The following is a 26,160-nucleotide window of genomic DNA, read 5'->3' on the forward strand; positions in this document are numbered from 1 at the left end:
CCAAATGCCCATTAACTGGCAAAGGATAAACAACATGTGGTCTATTCGTGCAATGGACTATGTGCTGGATCATAAAAAGAGTGAAAAGCTGCTACCTGCTACGGCATAATAGACTTGGAATACAGTGTGTGAAGCAAAAGAAGCCAGGTCTACATATTACATAATCCCACTTATACCAAAGCCTAGATATGGAAATCTATAACTGGAGAGAAAATGAATTAGTGGTGGCTTAAGGCTGGGGAGGGGCAGGTGGATGGGAGGGTGATATTCATAGCACCCAGGCTTTCCGTTTGAAGTATGATATTCTCAAGTTGACTTGGTAATGGATGCACGAATCTATGAATGTGCTGAAAGTCACAGAACTGTACTCTTTGGGCAAACTCTATGGTATGTAAATGATGTTGCAGTAAAGAAGCTGTGGGTTGGGGAGCGGAGATCCTGAGCTCCTAAGCCTCTCTCCGCAGACAAACTCTTGCTATCAGCAGCGGGAAGAACAGGGGCTGGAGGCTGTGGCCTCCAGATAACCATGCACACACGGGCTGCAGCTGTGCCTGCAGACTTCTCCCGCATCTCCTCCGCCAGCCTTCTCCTGCCTCACGTGCCCACGGGATGCGGAGGGTTCCAGCGCCCAGGCCCGCGCGCTTTCAGTGCACCCAGATGCTAACGGTCATCCGAGCACTGGGCGCTTCGGCGGCAGCTACTTCTGGCGACATTGGGAACTTCTGGAAGTCGAATCCCCACTAGAAGGCCCCCTCCCCGACGCCCGCTCCCATGGGCAGCTACCTGAGCACACCCAAGCCCGCGCCACAACCCCTCACCCAAAGGCGTCGGAACCCGTGGTCCAGGCCTTCCCAGGCCCAGGACGGTGGGCCCCGCATCTGCTCCAGATCCCTCCCACTGACGCCACCCAACTGGAACCCCTCCCAGCCGCAGAGGGTGGTCACTGAGGCCTGGAGGCGCTTTCCTGCCAAGCCGCCCCCTGAGACAGTCCTGGGGCCAGATCTCTCCAGCGCCTGGGAGAGTTACGTGAAGCGGTGGCTTTGGAGTGCCCGTCACCCAAGACGGATCTGGAGTCCTGTGACGGTCAGGATCGCGCCCCCTGAACACAGACGGAGCCCCTGGGTGCCCCGGGCACAGGCTCCCAGTGCCCGCCCTGCAGGGCATCCACCCGCAGAGGAGCGCCCAGACCCCTGTGCCAAGGAGACCGTGCTGAGGGCTCTCAGCCAGTGCCAGAAGGGAAACAGGAAGTTTGATGGGCCCCTCTGGTTTGAGATCCCAGAGAGCACGAGCACGAGCAGGAGGCAGAAGCCGGAACCCAGGCCATCTGCCTTCAAGCCCCTGATCAGTCATGGTGTGGTCCCTTCCTTTGTGCCAAGACCAGGGCCTCTGAGAAGAAGCCTTCCCTCCTGGAGCGACAACGTCTGCAGGGAAGATGCTGACCTCCAGCCTGATGGTCAGCCTTCACTGTCTGCTGCCCACCCCACTGCAGGGGTGGTGTCCGCCCAGGGCCCAGACCCTCAGCAGCAGAGCTGGGAGAAGATGCAACAGTCCTGGGGCCTCCCTCCCTCCTCCAGTGCTTAAGAACAGCACTAGGAGGGTCTCTTCCCTGCCCCTCATCCCCTCAGGACACCCAGCCTGCTTGCCCCTTTGACTCCTAAGAGTCAGGGTCCTGCTACCTGCCTGTTGAAACTTAAACCGTTAGATTTATTCTCATCTTGCTGACACCATGCTCTACCCCTCCAGGGGACCCTGTCCTAGTACTACTGCAGTCCCCTGACCTGCCGGTCCTTACTCTGGAAAGCCCACACTGAAGATTGTTGATGTTAAACCCCTTGCCTCCCCCTGCCTGCCCACACCTCTCTGCCTTTTCCCTTCCTTTCCTGGAAGGTGTTCTTCTTTCCCCCACCTTCCCCATTTACCCAGTTTGTATAAAGATTTGATCTTATTAAAATAGCATTAATATTTTAAAAAGATCTCTTTTTATATAAAAATAATAGGAAAACATGCTCTGGACTATCAAGAGCAGGGGCAAAGATCTGGCGCTGGTAATAACGTTTATTTATTTGAAGTTCAGTAAGGCTAGAGGGTGGTGAGAGAGATTGTGAGGTTAGTGACACAGACGGCAAAGAAGTAATACAGAGCATCGGGGGTCATGGAAGAGTTTTATTCTAAGAACCACAGATTTTTTTTTTTTTAAGATTTTATTTATTTGACAGAGATCACAAGTAGGCAGAGAGGCAGGAAGAGAGAGAGGGAGGGAAGCAGGCCCCCTGCTGAGCAGAGAGCCGGATGCGGGGCTCCCTCTGAGGACCCTGAGATCGTGACCTGAGCTGAAAGCAGAGGCCTAACCCACTGAGCCACTCAGGCGTACCAGAAGCACAGGTTTTAAGCAGAGGTGAGACTAATCAGGTTGATGTGTTTTAAACTGGTTGTTTTGGCCATGTGTTATCCAAAGTCAGCAACTGAAAAAGAAACAAGAGGAGCCCAGTCAGGAGACCAGCACCAGATGAGGGTGGACTGGTCTGAAAGAGAAACGATGCAGGTAGAAGGTGCACATGAATTTGAGGTGTGTCTTGAAGGTGGATATTTTGGGGTTTCCTTTTTTTTTTTTAAAGATTTTATTTATTTATTTGACAGACAGAGATCACAAGGAGGCAGAGAGGCAGACAGAGAGAGAGAGGAGGAAGCAGACTCCCTGCCAAGCAGAGAGCCCGATGCGGGGCTCGAACCGAGGATCCTGGGATCATGACCTGAGCTGAAGGCAGAGGCTTTAACCCACTGAGCCACCCAGGCCACCCATTTTGGGGTTTCCTAATGCAACAGATGTTAACATTAGGAAAGCAGAGGAATCCAAGAATCTTAGCTTAAGGTTCCAAAACTTTCATGAAATCACAGTGCTATTTATTTAGATGGAGAACATAATATGAGATATCGAAGGTTCTAAGTAGGTCATGTTTCCTCAATGCATTCATTTGTTATCCCAGTGAAACTGTCACCTATGTAGTTGGAAACATGAGCCTGGCACGCAGTGCAGAGTTTGAAGTCAGAAAGAGAAATGTAGAAATCATGAACACATATGCACACTGATACCCATGGTTTGTAAAGCCGGGGGCTACCTGAGTTCACCAAGCAGAAAACACAGATAGAGAAGGTGGCCAAGGATGAGCCCTATCATGCTCTGATGTTTAAAGGGCAAAAGAAAGAAGAGGGAGAGAGAAGAAGCCTGGGCAAACACAGCCGTGGAGGTGGGAGACAAGTCAGAAGCTGTCGGGACACTGAGGGGAGAGCTTTAGAAGGTGGATTTTATCACCCACGTTGGTGGCCACTGAGAAGTTGAGATATTCCAACACTGACTTTGGAAAGAGGAATCCTTTTGGAGTGTTGGAGGTAAAGCCTGGATTAATTTGGAAGACATTAGAAGGAGTGGATGTGGAGGCAGGGTCTGGAGAAACCATTTGGTAGATAGTCCCTCGTGAAGGAGAGCAGGCAAGTGGGAAGGTGGGAGGCAGTTTTACTTTGTTCTGAAATTTTATTAGAAAAAAAAAAAAAAGACAGGGGATATGTTCAACAAAGGGATCTTTGGGAAGATCTGGAGGGATGGACTGCAAAGTGCGGTTGGAGGGTGGAGTGGCTCTCAGACACTTGACCCTTGATGGCAGCAGGAGCTGGGGGCAGTGGCTGTGGTGTGGAGCAAGCCAGGGAGGGGGGCCTGGCACCCAGTGGGAACATCAGTTCTCGTTCTTCCAGTCTACCAGGGAAGTACAAAGCAAGTCTGTGTGAGATGGGGCAAGAGGGAAATATTCGAGATTTGGCAAAATGGCTGAACATGCAAAATAGAATTCTCCAAGGGGGAAGGAGAAAAGACTTGGAGAATGTAGTAGAATTATGAGGAAAAAAATCAAAGTGTTTGTTTCAGGTTAGGTTCTTCAAATGAAACTGGAAATCAGGAAAAATGATTCATTAATCTTCTTCAGATTTTTTTTTTTTTACCTGAGCTGATATACCAATGAAGATTGAGTCCACAATTGGTTTTAACCTTTACATTTTATCCAATATTTTATTAACTAACAGAGTCCAAAAGAATTTAATAAAGTGGGAGGAAGTGAAAGAGTTAAGGTGTGTATTAGACAGGGTTCTCCTGAGAATCAGAACCAGTGTGAGAGTATGTGTCTGTGTGTATGCGTGTGTGTGTGTGTGTGTGTGTGTGCATTTGCACTCAGCCATGGAGATAGGGTCGGAGAGGGCGAGGCAGGCTGATTGATTACAGAGAGTTGGCTTAGGACGCCTGAGTGGCACAATAGGTTAAGCATCTGACTCTTGGTTTCTGCTCAGGTCATGATCTCAGGGTCATGAGATTGGGGCCCCTCATAGGGCTTCACACTCAGCTCTGAGTCTGCTTGAGATTCTCTCTCCTTCTCCTTTGCTCCTCCCCATCATGTTCTCTCTGTCTCTAAAATAAACAGATCTTTAAAAAAAAAAAAAAAAAAAGAATTGGCTCATGTAATTGTGGGGCCCGAGAAGTCCCAAGACCTGCAGTCAGGGAGCTGCAGACCCAGGAGAGCTGAGGGTTAAGCTCCAGTCCATGTCTGTAGTCAGAAGAAGATGAGGGTCTTGGGGGAGGTGGTGAGAGGGGAGAAAGAGAAATCTTTCTTACTCAGACTTTTTGTCCTATCTGGGTGTTCTAAGGATTGGTGGAGGTTCCTGCATATTGGGGAAGGCCATCTGTTTTATGTGATCTATCAATTCCAATGTTAAGTGCATCCAGAAATACCAGAAACACACCCAGAGATAAAGTTTAAGTCAAAATCTGGGACCCTATCACTGAGGCAAGCTGGCACATAAAATTAGCCATGACAGAGTTTTTTTTGTTGTTGTTGTTGTTTTTTTAAAGATTTTATTTATTTGACAGAGAGAGATCACAAGTAGGCAGAGAGGCAGGCAGAGAGAGAGGAGGAAGCAGGCTCCCTGACAAGCAGAGAGCCCGATGCGGGGCTTGATCCCAGGACCCTGAGATCATGACCTGAGCCGAAGGCAGAGGCTTTAACCCACTGAGCCACCCAGGTGCCCCATGACAGAGTTTTTTTAAAGGAATAATTTTAATTTGGATTATGGAATCAAACTGGTTAAGAGAGAATTTGATGGGAGAGGGACCTAGGTAATGAGAACTACAGGGAAAACTATCAGAGTCTTAATGACAGGTGCCAAGGGTGTGAGAATGAGGTGAGGGCAACAGAAATCTATCAGTGTCCCTGAGGAGGTCAAGAAACTTGGTGGATAGAGGTTAAAGGCGCTGTGAATAGTGACCAGGACAGGGTTAACGGGGAAAGTCATGAGGAAGGAATTCAAATTTTCATGACAGCAAGGAAGGTAGCACATGGTTTCTAACATCATGAGTGTCAAAGTAGCGGAGATTTTTAAAAGAGCAAAGAGAAGTCGTGGTGTGGGAGGAGCACGCATGAGCAAGAAGTGTACCAGTTCTCTGGTGCGTGCCATGAGGGACGTGGAACATGGGAGGAAGAGCAGGTTTGCTTTCAGCTGAGGGACAGTGCGTGTGTGATCAATGTGGGCGGGAAGCTGACGAGAACCGAGCTGTGTGGGGATTTTCTAACATCTCATCAGGAGTTTCCGAGGCCTTGCAAGGCACACAGGACGAGAATGACCTGGGACCCTGTGAGCTTGGGAACAGATTCCTGATGGGGTTACTCACAGCAGTGCCTCAAGGCAGTGTGGTCTGTCAGTCAAGTTATAGGCCAGAATATTTATCTGGAATATATAAACAGAATTTACCAAGAGTACTTGGTATTTACCAATAAACAGTATTTACCAAGGGATTCTATTCCTGTGAACTAGCCTTACGGGGGGATCTACAGGGACTGCATGGCCAACCCAACCAAAAATGAGGCCTCTGCCCTCACGTCATGGAGGCCCAGCAGTGTGGGACATGGGGAGACAAATGAGTCTCTGGGGCAGAGCAGAGTTTGCTAAAGCAGATGTGTAAACATTTAATATATGATAATGCTAACATTTAAAATCTGTGTGAAAATAATGAACTACTAGAAACAGTGAATTGCAATTATCAGCTTTCCAATTGGGAAATAGAACACAACTCACTTTCTCTCTCTCTCTCTCATGCAAAACACAAATGTAAACATCAAAACTGCAAAGAAGTTGAAAATTTGAAGGAAATATTTTTTCCCAAGCGTCAATGAAGTTTAATTACACCCATAATAAATTTTAAAAATTTAAGCTTTACACATAATGTTCAAATCCCTCCAACAATCTCCTCCTTTGACATTCTTAAGGAGGCTAAAAACCCAAAACCATAAAAGAAAAGTTTGTAATAGCCAATATTTTAAAAACCTACCCTGTAATTGAAAAATATTTCAAAGGCAAATGACAGGACTGGAGGCTACATTAGTAATCCACATAGCAGATCACAAATTACTATTCCACAAATACAAGGAACTACTTAATATCAATGGAAAGAAAGAAGAAAGAAAGAGAGAGAAAGAAAGAAAGAAGAGAGGAAGAGAGGGAAGAAGGAAAAGAAACAAGGGAAGAAAGGAAGAAAGAAAGAGGAATTAATAAAAATATAACTAGACAGCTAATGTAAGAAAGAAATCAAATTGTTAACATATATATATATATAATATTCAGTGTGTCCTATTTATTCAGAGAAATTTATATATCTATATCTATATCTATATATATACCTACCCATGAATGGTATTTATACCCATCATTGAAGAAAAAAAAAAAAAAAGGTATCCATCCGTGGCAAGATTGTAGGAGAAATAATCTCATGTTAATTTAGTAAATTAATGAGAATGATAGTCTATAAATTCTCATTGTGTGTAACCTGGTAATTAATCTTTTATTTTGGCATTGCATTTAATTTTAATAAATAATGAAATATGCTGTAAAGATATGAGCCATGAAATAGGTACTAGCACAGCTTTGAGATCTAGTCACAAAAACAAATAAGTAAATAAGAAAAGGGCCATATGGGTGGCCCAGTTACTTAAGCATTTGCTTTCAGTTTGGGCCATGATCGCAGGGGCCTGGGATAGACCCCCACATCAGGCTCCCTGCTCAGTGGGAAGCCTGCTTCTCCCTCTCCCTCTGCAGCTCCCCCTGCTTCTGCTTGCTCTCTGTCAAATAAATAAATAAAATCTGAAAAAAAAAAGTAAACCAAAAAAGAAAAAAAGAAGAAAAACAGTAAGAATAGGCACTTTTGTAACTTAGGCATTGGCACAAAAATGTATAATGAATCCTAAACGGTCAAAGCCAATAGGAAGGCTCCAATTTGAAAGAACCCGATTCAATAACCTACACGTGAACCCCAAGGACTTGTTTTCTCCCCACTATTATTCCCAAGTCCTGTGGTTTTTCCCAAGTCCACATGTGACAGCATGAAAAGACAAAGAAAAGGGCCTGTGAAATGAACGGAAAGAAAAGGTGGAACCTGGAGAACTGTCTTTTTTTTTTTTTAGACTTTATTTATTTATTTGACAGAAGAGATCACAAGTAGACAGAGAGGCAGGCAGAGAGAGAGGGGGAAACAGGCTCTCCACCGAGCAGAGAGCCCAAAGCAGAGAGCCCAATGCGGGGCTCGATCCCAGGCCCTGAGATCATAACCTGAGCTGAAGGCAGAGGCTTACCCCACTGAGCCACCCAGGTGCCCCCCCTGGAGAACTGTCTTGAGATAAACCCATAATTCTTTTATTCCTAAATCCCACTCCCCCAGTCCCTGCCTGCTATAGTGTCAAAGACTCAGGGGCTTCCTTTCAAATGAGAAGAGGTACAGTAAAACTTAGTGTCGACTATCTAAAATTTCACTTAGTACTACTACTCAAAGCAGCGCGGCATGGAGTGTGTGGATGTGTGTACCCATATACATTATCATAGACACGAATATGTGTGTGTACATGTGCGTATGCGTTGTGCATGTGTGTGTATGTATATACATACGTGTCTCTGTGTGTGTATGTAAAATTGTGTATATACATAAACATACAATTCTTCTATCTGTTGCTCTAAATAATTTGATCAGTTAGACTGAAATGTGCTTAGAGGAATCACAAAACTTAACATATTGGTTAAGTTTTTTTTTAAGATTTTATTTTTTTGAGAGAATGAGCAAGATAGATAGAGAGCACAGGAGCAGGGGCAGAGGGAGAGGGAGAAGGAGCCTCCCCTGCTGAGCAGGGATCTCGATGCAGGGCTCCATCTCAGGACCCTGGGGTTATGGCCTGAGCCAAAGGCAGATGCAATGGACTGAACCACTCAGGTGCCCCTATTGTTTAAATTTCCAATGTATATGCCTGTATGTTTGTCAATTTTTTAAAAAGATTTTATTTATTTATTTGGCAGAGGGAGTACAAGCAGGGGGAGCTGCAGACAGAGAGAGAGGGAGAAGCAGGCTCAACAAGAAGGAACCCCGATGCGGGGCTGGATTCCAGGACCCTGGGATCATGACCTGAGCGGAAGGCTGACGCTTAACAACTGAGCCACCCAGGTGCCCCTGTTAGTCAATTTTTTAATGAGAACTCCAGGTTTTTCTTTGCAGGAGAATCTGCTGATAGGAATTCTGCATCAACCATACCCACATTACAACATTATTATTTTCTATTCTGGTTTCTTTAGGTTGAAGCCGGAATGCAGGTATTTGCAAACAATATGAGCAACAATATGAGAGCACATGACTCGTCGGTTTCCCCCGGTATTTTACAAATAACTTGCTCCTGCCCAATTTAGAAGAATTGTTCTGGACAACTCAAGTCTTTCCAAATGATTAGAGTTAAAGAAACAACCGTTCTCTTTCTGCACTTACACTTCATTCTTTTATGAAATAATTAGATGAAATACAGGTGTAAAGTTTGTTGTAGACCAATTTGGCAACGTATTCAAATGCATTTATGGTAAAAAACGTAATTAAATGGACAGAGTATAAGCGCAAAATATAAATATATAGGGGCGCCTGGGTGGCTCAGCGGGTTAAGCCTCTGCCTTCGGCTCAGGTCATGATCCCGGGGTCCTGGGATCGAGCCCCACATCGGGCTCTCTGCTCTGCAGGGAGCCTGCTTCCTCCTCTCTCTCTGTCTGCCTCTCTGCCTAGTTGTGATCTCTCTCTGTCAAATAAATAAAATATTTTAAAAAAATATATAAATATATATGGGGAAATACATAAAGATATATATAAAATATAAATATTTATGTGTGTATATATATATACGGGGAAATACATAAAGAGAGCATATAGCAAAGGAGAACTGAGTGCTAGTTGTATACCTGTAGTCTTCCATACACATGTAGAAATAAACTCTGATATTTATATGTATATATATCTGTGCATACAGTTAGATAGTGTGCTTTTGAAATACACACATACACAAATACAGTGTGTTCGTAATGGAGGTATGTACATGCCTATTATATATAGCAATGTATATTATAAACAGACATATATATATATATATACACATGTTCTAGATATTAATATAGTCTGGAAGTCTGTTAACATATTAGAGTAATAACAAATTTCAGTTCCTCAGGGGGCGAATGGATAGTCCAAGCCACAGAATTAAATTAGCTCATTAAGGAAGAATATTTACAGAGAAATAAGGTGTGCTGTGATCAGGAAAAAAATCAAAGTAAAAAAAGTCAGTAGACAAAATAAGGCTCCAGTGAAAACTCTGGACATAGAATGAATAACAATATTTCATAAAGAACATTTAACATCCAAATCTAAAAATTTATCTTGAACTTTCTTTGGATTTCACATATTCGCTTAGACCAAACATTCTTCAAATATTTAATGTTTTAGAAATAATTATATTGAAATCAACAAAAGTACCAATAATCTCATTTAATTTTTGATTATAGTGTTAATTCAGAATTGGCTTGTCATGTGTTGTTTTTCTAACTCAAATGATAAAATGATAGTATCTTGCATAATTTTATTAGCATACTCAGTCATTCCACTGGTGACCATAGAGCAAACCTCAGTATTACTTACGTCCTAAATAGGGCCGTTTCTCTGTTTTTTTTTTTTTTTCCCCCAGAAACATGCCCATCTTTCTTTCTATCTCTTTTTCTTTTTTTCATTTTTTTTGGCAGAATTTTTAAATCCCAGCTTTATCATTCTCTCGAAAAACAAAAGTTCTAAAAAAATAGCATTATTATAATTTAGAAAATTGTAAAAATAGTCACATCAAGAATTACTTCTTTCACATGTGCTTCGAATACTTAAAATATGACGTTTTTCGTTAAATATATGACATTTTTCTAAGAGACTGTGAAATTATTATATTGAATCGCAAAAGTAATAAAAATCACTTAAGCAATTAGAACCCTCAACATTTCCTGATTTTGGAAAATAATAATTATGATAATAGCTCACATCACAGGCTTACCATCTTATACTATACTCAATTAAATATGTTTTATTAAACTTTCAAAAGAGGAATATTTAAAGTAGTATAGTAAAATGTTCGGAATGTATTATTTTTGAAGGTGCAATTTAATTTAACTTAATAGTCTTTTATAGAATATTGCCTTGCTTTCCTTGAGTTTCTGCCTTTCTTTATCTATTTATTTTCGACCGCAGTTCTGCACTACGATTAATTGACAAATATGAGTAAATGTGGATAGGGGTCCTGCCTAACACCATTAGTTCCAGAGAGCTCAACAGTAGAATTCATTTCTCTTTGCATTTCATCATCTCAAAATTCACACAGGATCGGGGAGCCTGGGTGGCTCAGTGGGTTAAAGCCTCTGCCTTCAGCTCAGGTCATGATCCCAGGGTCCTGGGATCGAGCCCCACATCAGGCTCTCTGCTCCGTGGGGAGCCTGCTTCCTCCTCTCTCTCTGCCTGCCTCTCTGCCTAGTTGTGATTTCTCTCTGTCAAATAAATAAAATATTAAAAAAAAATTCACACAGGATCAATGTTAAGTGTCCTTGAAATAGAGACATGTATCAGATGATCAACTTATAAAATGTATGGGAAAGAACATTCTACAGGGAAAGGCAGAAAACTGCCCTTTTAAGGTGGTGCATTTATCTTCCAGAATGCTGCTTAATTCTTCCTCAGACAGACAATGATATAGGCAAATCTTACCAAAGAAATGGATTCAAATGGTCTGCTTTCAAATTCTACTTCTTATTGCAAATCTGATTAACATGTTCTTGAGTTTTGGGGTCCATATTCTCACAAATATTCTCCTGGGAGGGCATGAGGGTCCCTCATTTTGCCTCTTGTTGATGGATCTCTTGTTAGTATAAATCTGCTTCGCAGGTGAACCCCAGTGCTTGTTCACACCATCTCCTGACCTAAGCTACTAGGAGGGATTCCACTCTGTCTTTCTTAGTCCTATGTAACTTGTCCAGCGTCCAGCCCTGTAATTTGGCCTGTGGTGGCAGTCCATAACTTTGAAGCAAAAATGGTAGCCTACATTTTTGGAAATTTTATTTTGAAATAATTTGAAATTTAGAGAAGAATTCCTACTAACCCTTAATTCAGCACACCCTAATATTAATATCTTTCAAAACCATTTGATGTTTATCAAAACTGAGAGAGTAGGGGCGCCTGGGTGGCTCAGTGGGTTAAGCCGCTGCCTTCGGCTCAGGTCATGATCTCAGGGTCCTGGGATCGAGCCCCGTATCGGGCTCTCTGCTCAGCAGGGAGCCTGCTTCCCTTCCTCTCTCTCTCTGCCTGCCTCTCTGCCTACTTGTGATCTCTCTGTCAAATAAATAAATAAAATCTTAAAAAAAAAAAAACTGAGAGAGTAATATTAGTATAATATCTTCAACTTAGTTACTGACTTTGTTTGGATTTCGTTAGTGTTTCCATCAATGTCTTTTCTCTTTCAGGATCCAATCCAATGTGCCCACTGCATTAAATCATAATCTCTCCTTAGATGCCTCCAACCTGGGATAGTCTCGGAATTTTTGCATTTTCATGCCTTTGGCAGTTTTGAAAAATGTCTCTTAAGGTAAAACAACTTTTCCAAAAGCCACAGTGAGTCAAAGATATCTTAGAGTAAAAAGATATTACAAAAAGACTCATGGCTTGAAATTTTTAAAGTGTATAGTTTCAAAAATTATCACATTTGTGTGTTTTTGTCATGCATATTAAATGCATCCCTCATTTTGCTTCAGTGGGAATGCAGACCCTCAGGATAAGGGGGGCTACTAAATGTGAGGGACACCGATACATTACCATTGATGGGGGTGGTAGGGGCACAAAAGCCAGACTGGGACAGGACTGTATGAAGTGGAGCAGAGAACTTTAATTTAGGTTGTGAAGGGAGTTTAAGTATCTGGGCAATTGTATCATCCTGTTTGCAGTCAATACCACATTTGTTCAGTGTTCGTATTTATTGAAAATCCGTATTGATCCAAGTATTTTGCTAAGCACTAGGGACATAATGTCAACTAAGGCACCAAGGAATGAAAGATCTGTAGGAAGAATCCTAGAAGAAAGAGAATTCAATGCAGTTTGACAAATTTTATTATAAAAGCAAGCACAGATTTCTATGCCAATGTATAAAAGACATAAGTAAGAAGGAATACAATAATGGAGATAATTTAGGAGAAAAAAAATCCTGAAACTTTTAGAATAAGTAGAAGTTAACTGGGAAAAAATGATGTGTAGTGGAAAAGTGTGAAACAGAAAAAGACCTAATTTTGGACCATGTAAAGTTTAGATAGCCATTGGGGTGAGTGTGAACAGTGTTAATATCACAAACAAGTCTGTAGATCTGAGTTGGAATGGTTGAATACACAAAGGTCTGTTGGAGAGAGTCTCAGTTGACCTTGTTTATGTCTGAATAATTTGTGTCTCCTTTCAACCAAAAATGTGTTGGTTTGAATTTTAAATTATATGCACACTCTTAAGAAAGTGTAAGTTCTGTGGTCTGTACATACTACAGGGGATATGGATCCTATTTATGACTGGATGGGCTCATTCAACCATTAGTGGGAAGAATGAGTAGGAATCCTGATACTTTGATTTTGGGTGGGTGAGCTTGGTGTTCTTGAAAAGATCCTCTTTGGATCGTCCTGTATATCCAAATGCAAAGTGATACGTGAGTTGAGCCGCATGTGTGTGTGTGTGTGTGTGTGTGTGTGTATAGTGAGAAAAAAAGATTGAGAGAGAATAATCAAAGTTATAGATGCATCCCAGAGACCATTCATTGATATAAATTCATTGATTAAACAAAGAGATTTGAACTTGGTTAATCATGTCTCCTATCACTAATCCATAACACAGACCTAATATTATTCAATTAAGAGTGTTCTGTAGTTGAAATACAACAGTATATAAGTGCCCGCAACTGGTAATCAGTCAATACCCATATAGTCAGAGTTACACGTAGCTATTGAGATTTGTCCAAATTTACATAGTTATCAACAAATGTACATAGCTATCACTCCTGTTCTTTGTGTTGCTGTGGTAGAAGAAAAAGGAGAAAGAAATATTCCTACAAGAATATCTTTATTTGACAGCTGTATTACGTCATCACCTAATGAGGAATTTAAAATGATAGACTTATCAGTTTATTTAGGCATGTAGGGTGGTCCAGAGCAGGCTAATTTGCCTGGAGGCAGAACAAGAAAAGGAATGGATTCATAGAATTGTGCTATCCTTTTTTATTCCTGAGAAGTTACCATTCTACCTTTGATTATGTTATGTCTCTGTGCCTGACCTGCAGGGATCTTGAAGAGACTGGTCTGACAGCAATCGTAAGGCCTCTTCATGTAAGCTAAGCCTGTAAGAGCATACTTAGTATGATTTAAAAAGAATTGCCTGAATTCCTAAAACAAACTCCAGTCAGAGGTGGCATATAGATTTTTCTTTTAAGACATAAGCCAAGACGAAGTAGATGATTAAAGGCAAAATAAATCCAAAGGTCACTAATATTGTACAGACACAGAGAATACAAAAAGAAAGAACTAGTTATTTATATCTAAAAAAGATAAAACAAGGACCCATAACCACACACGTGATGAAATAAAGAGTAACATCCTTTGTTTTTTTAACTAATAAGAAGTTCTGTGTTGGGCATCTAATGAGTTATAATTAAGCACATGGAACAACAAGGTTGGATTTTTCTTTGCCAGCAGCTATAAAGATCCTATTAAAATTCAAAAAGTCAAAATTCAAACAATTTTGTGAGTGAGACTGAGTGTTCTAACAGTCATTTGCTAAGAGGTTTAATGCCATTTTGAAATCAAAGTTAATTTCTGTTGGTAACTCCACTGCAAGAGTGTCCTCTCTTATGCCTGTCAATAAAATCTGGGCCCAAGAGAAACAAAACATGAGAAATTATGCTAAACATGGGCAATACTTTTCCAAAAATTCTCTACGTTAATCCCTACTTCCACTCTTGACCTGGTGTTATAAAATTTTAAGGTTCTCACTATTTTCTCCTGGACCATTATCAGTTGTGAACTGTAATGTGGATTTTTATGTCCCAGGCACCCAGTACTACACGTGTTCCCAAAAGCATCAAAGATGCCTTAAAAGGCCTCTAATACATAAAGAGAAAATATCAAATAGTTAAAATTCACCCCCTTAATAAAAAGATAGAAAAAGCCTTCAAGTCTTCCAGTTTTACTATCAATACGTCCTTGGTGAACTCAACCAAAGTTTGAACCTCTCATTTTGCATTTGTGTCTTACAAAATTTGAATGTAAGAAGGGATACAATAAAAGTATGTTTATATTTCTTCTCTAACTAGAATGGTTTTCTTTTTTTTTTTTAAGATTTTTTATTTATTTACTTGATAGACAGAGATCACAAGTAGGCAGAGAGGCAGGCAGAGAGAGAGGAGGAAGCAGGCTCCCCGCTGAGCAGAGAGCCGAATGTGGGGCTCGATCCCAGGACCCCGAGATCATGACCTGAGCTGAAGGCAGAGGCTTAACCCACTGAGCCACCCAGGTGCCCCCTAGAATGGTTTTCTGATTCTAACTTTCCCCAATCTTTCCTTGACTAAGCTTTCCTGTTGCTTTATTTTTCTAAACTAACTTCCAAATTACCCTGTAGTAAGAGAAATATAATGAAAGTTGGGGTAAGTTGGGTAGAGAGAAGAAACCAATTCACCTACAAACTGGTTCAAAAGAAAGGGTCATAAGTTACCCTTATTCAACTCCATATAAAATCAGAAGTCTATAAAAGATCATTATTACCACTACCAATCTTGGCAATAATTTTGTATATAGACTTTGGGAAAGAATCAAATACCCGGGATCAGTGCCAGAACTAGTGCATAGAGCCTGACCCATAAATAGTCGAAGTATATTGAATCAAAGTCAATTGAGGAATTAAGACTTGGCAAAAAGTCGAAGGCCATTATTAATGGATGTCCTGAATAGATACAACTGAGCATATCAACTGTCAATACAGAAGCAGTTGATTCTAGAATTTCATCTTGAAAAATACTAGCTTTTAACAGTAAATTCTATAATCTGGTAAAAAGAAAGCTATAATAGATTGTTATTACAACACATTTTTATTAAAATACTTTAAAATTTTAAAATAGAAAAAATGAATTAAAAATATAAATCACGTGTGCTTTCACTATATAGAGAAAACCACTGCCATATTGTCCAGGTTTGTTTGTTTTGTTTTGTTTTGTTTTTAATATACCTTCAGATACATATAATTATCTCAAAACATGTAGCAAAATAAATTACACATCATCCATCATTGGGAAATGCAAATTCAAATCACCATGAGATACCATTTCACACTCCCAATAGAATGAATATAAATGATAAGACAGACAATAACAAGTGTTGGCAAGAAGGTAGAGAATCTGGAACCCTCATACATTGCAGCTGGAGATGCAATCTGGCAAAGCCATCTGGAAAAACAGTTTTACAGTTTTTGAACAGTTAAATTTAAAATTACTATATGACCTAGGAAATTTGACCCTTAGAGTTTTATTAAAGAGAAAAGAAACACAGATGTACACAAGACTTGGATATGAATGGTTATAGTAATAATATTCATAATAGCCAAAAGATGGCAACAATCCAACTGTCCACCTATGGGTGAACGGTAAACACAATGTGGTATATCCATAACAATGGAATCCTATTCAGAAATAAAAACAAAGTCTTGATACATATAAAACATGAATGAACTTCACAAACATTGTGCCAAGTGAAAAAAGGCAGATGACAAACACCATGTATTAGATGATCCATTTACATAAAATGATGCCATGAAAGTCAAAATTATAGAGACAGAAGCAGATTAGTGATTGCCTGGGAAGAGGTGGCAATAAGAAGTAGCTGCCGATGGGCATCAGGGCTTTTTTGAGGTGTTAGGAATACTTTAAAACAGATTTTACATAAATTTAGTCAAAATAATTGATTTATACACATAAAATGAGTGAATTTTATGGTATTCAAATTGTATCTTTACAAAGTCGTAGAGTAAAAAAGAGTAGTCTGAAATGGACAAATGAGCTATTCTGTTTTGCTTTTCCACATTGATTTTCCTTTGTTTGTCCAGAGGAATCCATTTCCTTCAGGAAAGTTTAGAATTATTGATGTTTAAATTCAAATATGAACAGGTAATACTAAGCTTTTAACATTCAAATTGTAAATTTATACAAGATAATAGTACTGAAAGGAGATGTCTGACACATCCCCAAACATAAACAACTGGCCAATTGTGGGAACAGCACTAACACTGACTACCTAACTGACTACCTGTCTCTCCCACACTGAGGATTCTGCCCTTTCTAGTCACACTGGCCTTGGTCCTAGTGTTGGAAATGCCCAACTCCAGAAAATTGGCTAAAATACCACCAACATCATGTCTCCTGAACCCCATGTTTGCAGGCCCTTGCTCCCAGCAGTGGTAGGAGCTGCAAAAGCCTGAGGCACACCTTGTCAAAAGTGCATGCCCTGCCCATATTCGATTTGCAAATCTGTATAGGCTAGCCGGGTCCCAACAGCAGTGACTCAGGGTCTCACTGAGAAGTCTCATGCATACTTTGTTAAAACACTGCCCAAGCTGGGGACCACACACACACTGCCCAAAACAGGTAAAGAGAGCGACTGTGGACAACAGGACTGAAGGAAAAAGTGGTCAGAACACAAAAGGGCACATGCAATACACACAGGAATCACTCCATGAATGCCAGATTCTGGGGAATAAGGGACACTGCACTGAAGGTCACTACAGAAGCTTTCTATTTTATTTATTTATTTGTTTGTTTGTTTGTTTGTTTATTTGTTTATTTAGTTTATTTATACAGAAGCTTTTTCTTCAGTTGGCAATTATCTTTAAGAGTAGGAGATGTAGCTGACTTTCCTAACACACAGAAACAGACATAGAGAATGAGACAAAATGAGGAGACAAAGAAATATGTCCCAAATGAAAGAAAAGGACAAAATTACAGCAAGAGACCTAAAGGAATATGCCTGATAGAGAATTTAAAGTAATGGTCATAAAGATAGTCACTGGACTTGATAAAGAGGGGAGGACATCAATGAAACTCTCAACAAAAAGATAGAAAACATTAAAAGGAAAAAATCAGAGATGAAGAACTCAATAAATGAAATTTAAAAATACACTTGATGGAATAAACAGCAGGTTAGAGGAAGCAGAAGCAGAAATTAATGACCTTGAAGACAGAGTAGTGGAAAGTAATCAAGCTGAGCAAATTAAAAAAAAAAAAAAAAGATTATGCTAAATAAGAATAGTCTTAGGAAACTCACTGACTACATCAAGTATAATAGTATTCCCATTATAGGGATCCCAGAAGAAGAAAAGAGAGTAAAGGAAGCAGATACTGTATTTGAAGAAATAATAGCTAAAAAACTTTCCAAATCTGGAGAAGGAAGCAGATATCTAGATCCAATAGTCACAGTAACACAGTAACACCCCAAAAATCAATCCAAGTGTCCACAGCAAGACATATAGTAATTAAATTGGCAAAAAGTGGTGATAAAGAAAAAAAAATTAAACCAGCAAAACGAAGACAGGACATACAAGGGAAACCCCCATAAGGCTATCAGAGGTTTTTGTATCATAAAATTTGTAGGCCAGAAGAAAGTGGCAGGATGTATTCAAATGTTGAAAGGGGGGAAAAAATCTGCACCCAAGATGCTCTATCCAGAAAGGCTAGCATTCAGAATAAATGGAGAGATAAAGAGTTTCTCAACAAACAAACAAACAAAAAAACTAAAGGGGTTTCTGACCACTAAACCAGTCCTATTCTTTGAGTGGGAAGGGAAAAACCATAAGTGAGAGTATGAAAAGTAAGAAACACAAAAGCAGTAAAAATAAACATTTATGTAAAAAAAATTAAAGGGATTTACAAAATAAAAGCATTTAAAATATGACACCATAGTCTTAAACACGGTGGGGGAGAGGAGTAAAGAATGGGTTCAAACTTAAGCTAGCATCAATTAAATATAGACTGCTAAATGCACAAGACGTTATACAAACCTAATGGCAACCAAAAATCAAAAACCAGTAATGGATAAGCAAAGAATAAAGAGAAAGCAATCCAGGTACACCACCAGAGAACACCAGTGAAAGATGAGAAAGAGCAAGCAAAGAAAGGATCAGAGAGAAAATAGAAAACAACGACAAAATAAGTCACAAAATTGCAATGAGTACACTTAGTCCATGACTAAATAGACTAAAGGCTCCAATCAAAAGACATAGGGTGACAGTTGATAAGAAGCAAGACCTATAGGCAGCCTATAAGAGAATCATTTCAGACCTGAAGTCACCTGCAAATTGAATGTGAAGGAATGGAAACATTTATCATGCAAAAGATGTCAAAAGAAAACCAGCATAGTGATATTTATATACGACAAACTAGACTGTGAAAAAAAAAAAAAAAGACTGTAACAAGAGACAAGTTAGGACATTATATAATAATAAAGGGGACAAGCCAACAAGAATATATAATAATTGTAAATAGTTATGCACCCAATTTGGGGAGCACCCAAATACATAAATTAGTTAATAAGAAATATTAAGGAGCTAAGCAATAGTAATACAGTAGTAGTGGGGACTTTAACAAAACACTTACATCAATGGACATATCATCCAAACAGAAAATCAACAAGGAACCAGTGGCTTTGAATGACACCTGGAACAGATGGATTTAACAGATGTATTCAGAACATTCCATCCTAGAACAGCAGAATACACATTCTTTTCAAGTGCACATGGAACGTTCTGTACAGTGGATCACATATTAGGCCACAAAACCAGTCTCAATATATTCAAAAAGACTGAAGTCATACTATAAATCTTTTCTTACCACAGTGCTATGAAACTAGAACTCAACCACAAGAAAAGAATCTGGGAAGACCACCAATACATGGAGGTTAAATAAAATGCTACTAAACAATGAATGGGTCACCCAAGAAATCAAAGAAGAAATAAAAAAAAAATACATGAACACAAATGAAAATAAAAACACAATGGTCCCAAATCTTTGGGATGCAGCAAAACTGGTTCTAAGAAGGGAGTTTATAGCAGTCCAGCCCTACCTCAAAACACAAGAAAAATCTCAAATAAACAACCTAATTTTACATGTTAAATAGCTAGAAAATGAAGAACCAAAAAAACAAAACCCAGCAGAAGGAAGGAAATAATAAAGATTAGAGCAGAAATAAGTGATATAGAAACAAAACAAAACAATAGATCAAATCAATGTAATCAGTGGCTAGTCCATTGAAAAAACTGCACAAAATTGATAACTTTTTCTTTTAAAGATCTTATTTATTTGAAAGAGAGAGAGGGCACAAGTGGGGGTGCGGAGGAAGAGGGAGAAACAGACTCCCCTGCTGTGCACATTGCCTGATGTGGGGCTCAATTACAGGTCCCTGAGATCAAGACCTGAGTTGAAGTCAGACATTTAACCAAGTAAGCCACCCACGGACCCCCAAATTTGATAGACTTCTAACCAAACTCATCAATCCATCACTCAATCAATAGGGGTGGGGTGGGGAAATGACTCAAATAAACAAAATCACAAATGAAAGAGGAGAAATAACAACATCATAAAAATATAATTATAAGAGAATATTATAAAAATTACATGCCAAGAAATTTTACTACTTAGAAGAAATGGATAAATTCTTAGAAATACATAACTTACCACAACTGAAGTGGGAAGAAACCGAAAATTTGAATATGCCAATAACCAGCAATGAAATTGAATGGTAATCAAAAAACTCCCAACAAAGAAAAAGTCCAGGACCAGACAGATTCACAAGTAAATTTTAAAGAAGTGTTAATACCTATTGTTCTCAAACTATTCTAAAAAATATAAGAAAGAAAACTTCTGAATTCATTCTATGAGACCACTATCACCCTAATACCAAAACCAGATAAAGACACCACAAAAGAAAGATAATTATCTCAATATCTCGTTGAACACAAATGTAAAATTCACAACAAATTACTAGCAAACAGAATTCAACAATACATTAAAAAAATCATTCACCATGATCAAGTGGTATTCATTACTGGGATACAAGGGTGGCTCAGTATTCACAAATCAATCAATGTGATACATCAATCAATAAAATAAAGGATAAAAACCATATGCATTTCAATGTATGCAGAAAAAGCATTTGACAAAGTACAACTTCCATTCATGATTAAAAACCCCTCAATGAAGTAGGGTTAGAGGGAACATGCCTTAACCAAATAAAGGCAATATATGAATAACCTGTACCTAACATCATACTCTGTAGGGAAAAAATGATAGTTTTCCTCTTAAGATCAGGAAAAAGACAAGGATGTCCCCCCTCATCACTTTTATTAAACATAGTACTAGAAGTGTCATCCATAGCAATCAGACAACAAAAAGAAATAAAAGGCATTCCATTGGTAAAGAAGTAAAACTGTCACTACTTGCAGATGACATGATAATATGTATTAAAAAAAAAAAGACTCCACCAAAAATTTTCTAGAATTGTTAAATGAATACAGTAAAGTTGTAGGATACAAAACCAATGTACATAAATCTGTTGCATTTTTATACACAAATAGTGAAATAGAACAAAGAGAAATTACTAAAACAATCTCATTTATAATTATATCAAAAATAATAAAGTACCTAAGAATAAGCCAGAATCAAGGAGGTTAAAAATAAATCTTTGGGGCGCCTGGGTGGCTCAGTGGATTAGGCCGCTGCCTTCGGCTCAGGTCATGATCTCAGGGTCCTGGGATCGAGCCCCGCATCGGGTTCTCTGCTCCGCAGCGAGCCTGCTTCCTCCTCTCTCTCTGCCTGCCTCTCTACCTACTTGTGATCTCTCTCTCTGTCAAATAAATAAATAAAATCTTTAAAAATAAATAAATAAATAAATAAATAAATAAATAAATCTTTACTCTGAAAACTATAAAATATTGATGAAAGAAATTGAAGATGACACATGAAAATGGAAAGACATTCTATGCTCAGAGTTTGGAAGAGCAAATACTGTTAAAATGCCTATAGTCTCCAAAGCAATCTATAGGTTTAATGCAATTCTTAGCAAAACACCAACAGCATTTTTCCCAGAACTAGAACAATCATTCCTAAAATTTGCATGGAAACACAAAAGGCCACTGATTAGCTGAAGCAATCTTGAAAAATAAAAATAAAACTGGTGGTATCACAGTCCCAGACTTGAAGTGATAATACCAAGTTGTAGTAATCAAAACAGTATGGTACTGGCACAAATATAGACACATTGATCAATAGAACAGGATAGAAAACCCAGAAATAGCTTTACAATTTTATGGTCAATTAGTCTTTGACAAAGCAAAAAAGTATATGCAATGGAAAACACATCTCTTCCAACAAATGGTGTCAGGAAAACTAGACAGCTACATGCAAAAGAATGAAACATTCTTTCTTACACCATACACAAAAATAAACTCAATGAATTAAAGACTTAAATGTGAGACTTGAAACCATAAATGTCCTAGAAGAGAGCATAGGAAGTAAAATCGTTGACATTGGCTGTAGCAACATTTTTCTAGATATGTCTTCTGAGGCAAGGAAAACAAAAGTAAAAACTAGAATATCGTGACTTCATCAAAATAAAAAGCATCTTCATAACAAAGGAAACAATCAACAAAACTAAAAGGCAACTTACTGAGTGGAAGAAAATATTTGTAATTGACATATTCAATAAAGCGTTAGTAGCCAATATATATAAAGAACTCAGAGTACTTTACACCCAAAAAACAATGGTAATCATCATCATTATCACCATCATCCAATAATAAAATAATAAACAAATAAAAATGGGCAGAAGACATGAATAGACATTTTCCCAAAGATATACAGAGGGCCAACAGGCACATGAAAAGATGTTCAACATCACTCAACATCAGAGAAATGCAAACTAAAACTACAGTGAGATACCAACCCACACATGTTAAAATGGCTTAAATCGAAAACAAGAAATAACAGATGTTGGTGAGAATGTGGAGAAAAAGGAACACTCACGTATTTGGGTAGAAGTGCAAACTGGTGCAGCCATTCTGGAAAACAGTATGGAGGTTCCTCACAAAGTTAAAAATAGAACTAACTTATGATCCTGGGTTCTACTGGGTATTTACCCAAGAAGTACAAAAACTCTAATCCAAAGGGATACATGCACCCCTATGTTTATAGCAGTATTATTTATAATAGACAAACCATGGAAGCAGCCCAAATGCCCGTCAATGGATGAATGAATAAAGAAGATATGGTCTATATACACACAGTGGAATACTATTCATCCATAAAAAGGAATGAAATCTTGCTATTTGCATTGGCATGGATGGAGGTATAGTGTATAATGCTAATCAAAATAAGCCAGAAGAAAAAATAAGTCTGACAAAGACAAATACAAATGATATCACTCATATGTGGAATTTAAGAAACAAGACAAGTGAGTGAAGGAAAAATACAGAGGTAAAGACAAACTAAGAAAGAGATGTTAACTAGAGAGAAGGAACTCAGGGTTATGGAGGGGAAGTGAGTGGGGGAGATTAGGTGAAATAGGTGATGGGAATTAAGGAGGGCCCTTATCTTGATGAGCACTGAGTAATGCACAGAATTATTGAGTCACTATAACATACACCTGAGACTAATATAACACTGTGTGTTAACCATACTGGAATTTAAAAAAATTATAAAAAATATAAAATCCCCCCTCCTGATTACCTCCTAATACCACTGCCTAGAGGCAACCAGAACTGTATATTTTTTATGTATCTCCCACAGCTACTTTATGCATATACTTTTATTTTCTTTTTTTTTTTCTTCATTTTATTTATTTTTTCAGTGTAACAGTATTCATTCTTTTTGCACAACACCCAGTGCTCCATGCAAAACGTGCCCTCCCCATTACCCACCACCTGTTCCCCCAACCTCCCACCCCTGACCCTTCAAAACCCTCAGGTTGCCCCAACCTCCCACCCCTGACCCTTCAAAACCCTCAGGTTGTTTTTCAGAGTCCATAGTCTCTTATGGTTCGCCTCCCCTCCCCAATGTCCATAGCCCGCTCCCCCTCTCCCAATCCCACCTCCCCCCAGCAACCCCCAGTTTGTTTTGTGAGATTAAGAGTCATTTATGGTTTGTCTACTTTTATTTTCTTATAATTACTTGGAGTTTTTCCTAATACACCTCTTTAAAAAAATGATGGATAGGATATTCGTGTTCATATGATATTTTGTACATACTATATAAGTTTAGGCTAAATTTCTGGAAGTAGAATTGATAAGGCAAAGGATATGTGTCTTTATAAAATAAAGATATTACCAAATTACCAGCATAAAGTTTTCAAAAAACCATCACCAACAATGGAAGAAAGTGGATTTTTCCCACATGATCACAAACACAGCATCTGGTCAATATTGCTCATCAATGCCCATATGAGAACCTAGCGGGTATCCCTTTCCTGCTATCATAAGGGGAAATTGCGCCTCCATCCTGCACATATTTCTCTATCCTGGGGGAAATGAGGGGAATAAAATATAAATGATAAAAATAGACTTTAATATGCAAAGTAGCCTCCAAAATAGGCTATTTTAACCCAGTTTAGGAGATGGTTGAATTTAAAAGGGGCAGAATGTTTGAACGAAAAGAAATTCTGGATGCAACTCAGAAACTGCTGAAGAATGATTCCTATAGAAGTCTGATCATGCCCTGAAACTCCCCAGTTATTTATAGTAAATGGCAGAGTCTGCTGTATGTGGGAGGAGCATTTTTCTTGAATGTCCACATTCAAGTAAGATTACCTTTGTTATTCTGATACTATGAGAGTTTGAACATAGAGACCAGTCTATGCTTACCAGGAAACAAAGACTTGAATAAGAGGGAATCAGAGATTTGTATAATCACAGGAAAGTGACAGAACTGCAGGTATGGAGGGGATCAAAATCTCCTTGTTCTGCAAAGCAGGTGTCTCCCTGAACCTGATCTACAAACCACTGTGGAACCAGAAATCATGCAGCTCAGGGGCACCTGGGTGGCTCAGTGGGTTAAGCCTCTGGCTTCGGCTCAGGTCATGATCTCAGGGTCCTGGGATCAAGCCCCATATTGGGCTCTCTGCTCAGTGGGGAGCCTGCTTCTCCTTCTCTCTCTGCTTGCTGCTCTGCCTACTTCTGATCTCTCTGTGTCAAATAAATAAGATCTTTAAAAAAAAATATCATGCAGCTCAGCTTTCGTGGAGGGCCCAACCTCTAGTCCATGTGGGGACTGGGATTCAGGAATGATTTCCCTCAACTGCTCTTCGATAATGCATTTTTGGAATCATACTGTGAAGCTGATTTATTTTTTTCTTAACACTATCTCAAGAACATTCCCATAGTTTTAATATATATTTTTAAAGATTTTGTTTATTTATTTGTCAGAGAGAGAGAGAGAGAGCGCAAGCAGGGGAGCAGCAGGCAGAGGGAGAAGCAGACTCCTGCTGAGCAAGGAGCCCAATGCAAGACTCAGTCCCAGATTCCTGGGATCATGACCTGAGCTGAAGACAGATGCTTAACCGACTAAGCCATCCAGGCGCCCCTTTCATATTCTTTTTCACACATGAATTTTTATTGGCTTTTTCATCCAGTGAAATATTTTTGGACATGCTATTGTTTCTGTTTTATAACTGCTATCCCTAATTTTGCAAAGGATAGTCTCATGTATTAATATTTTTATAGCACTGATTATAACCTTCCTAGATACCCCTTAAACTGAAATGAAGAGACAAAAAGAGGAAAAGAATTCACAGGAGTGAATCAGAATAATTTCTAAATCCCTAACTGTATCTGAAAATTACTCTCTTAGAAATACTATATATTTTTATTTAAATGATCTAAAATATATACATTTAAGCAAGAAACTGCTAACTTGATAGACAAACAATGGCATCACATTTCAATTTAAATGTTTGGCTCATTCATGAGGTTGGACAAATTTCTTACCTTTATTGCTTTCATTGCTTTAATATCTTTAAAGTGTGGTCAGGATAATCAACAATAATGGATTTTTTTTTTTTTTTGGTCTATTTCCGGTTTTAATGAAATGTTGTGTTGCATCATCTTCGTCAAACTTTGCTCATTCTACTGCAAATAACCATAACGGGAAGACGTACTGTTGCTACATTCTTGCTGGTGAATTCTTGCAGAGACTTTCAGTGTGAGGTAGGTTCCCCAGGTGAGTGGAAAGCCTTTTCAGAGAGTGTTCCTCTCAGGGCTGTAAATCATAGTTCCAAGCTCTTTGTGTAACAGCAGGCAAGCCTTGGAAGTTTTACATTTAGGACAATGGACATGTGTTCCCACTTCTTAAAAACAAAAATAAAGTAAACAATATGTTTACGTGTTTCCACCTTTACTTACCCATATTTACTCAGTTGTATTTAAAATATCGTCATGCCTTGTTTGCTGTGACTTTTTTAAGGGGGGAATAAAATTTTCCAGCACTCTTTCCTGAACTGCCTTTGTTCAAATTTGGAGAAGTTGAAGCAGGTTCCAATATAATAGTGAGTTATTAAGCAATTAGCAGGAATATCTTTTAACGTAGTTCAGCTAGAGCTGGAAAATTCTTTGATCTCTGAAATGTGTTTATTAAATTGTAACATTCTTATATCTGTAAGGAAGTTTGATATAAGCTAAAAAGATCACTAGATGTCTCCGGTGGG

General features: G+C 39.0%; 1 protein-coding gene and 1 pseudogene across 1 annotated transcript; both read left to right on the forward strand.

Moving 5' to 3' along the window:
* Positions 1 to 771: 771 nt before the first annotated feature.
* POM121L12 (POM121 transmembrane nucleoporin like 12) lies at positions 772 to 1,581 on the forward strand. Its single transcript, XM_046020271.1, has one exon. It carries the CDS (start codon positions 772 to 774, stop codon positions 1,579 to 1,581), a length of 810 nt encoding a protein of 269 aa, XP_045876227.1.
* A 3,926-nt stretch (positions 1,582 to 5,507) lies between these two features.
* The window catches only part of LOC123951564, a 112,406-nt pseudogene continuing 91,753 nt past the window's right edge, over positions 5,508 to 26,160 (forward strand).

The sequence above is a fragment of the Meles meles genome, chromosome 10 (genome assembly GCF_922984935.1).
Source record: "Meles meles chromosome 10, mMelMel3.1 paternal haplotype, whole genome shotgun sequence".
NCBI classification, from domain to species: Eukaryota; Metazoa; Chordata; class Mammalia; order Carnivora; family Mustelidae; genus Meles; species Meles meles.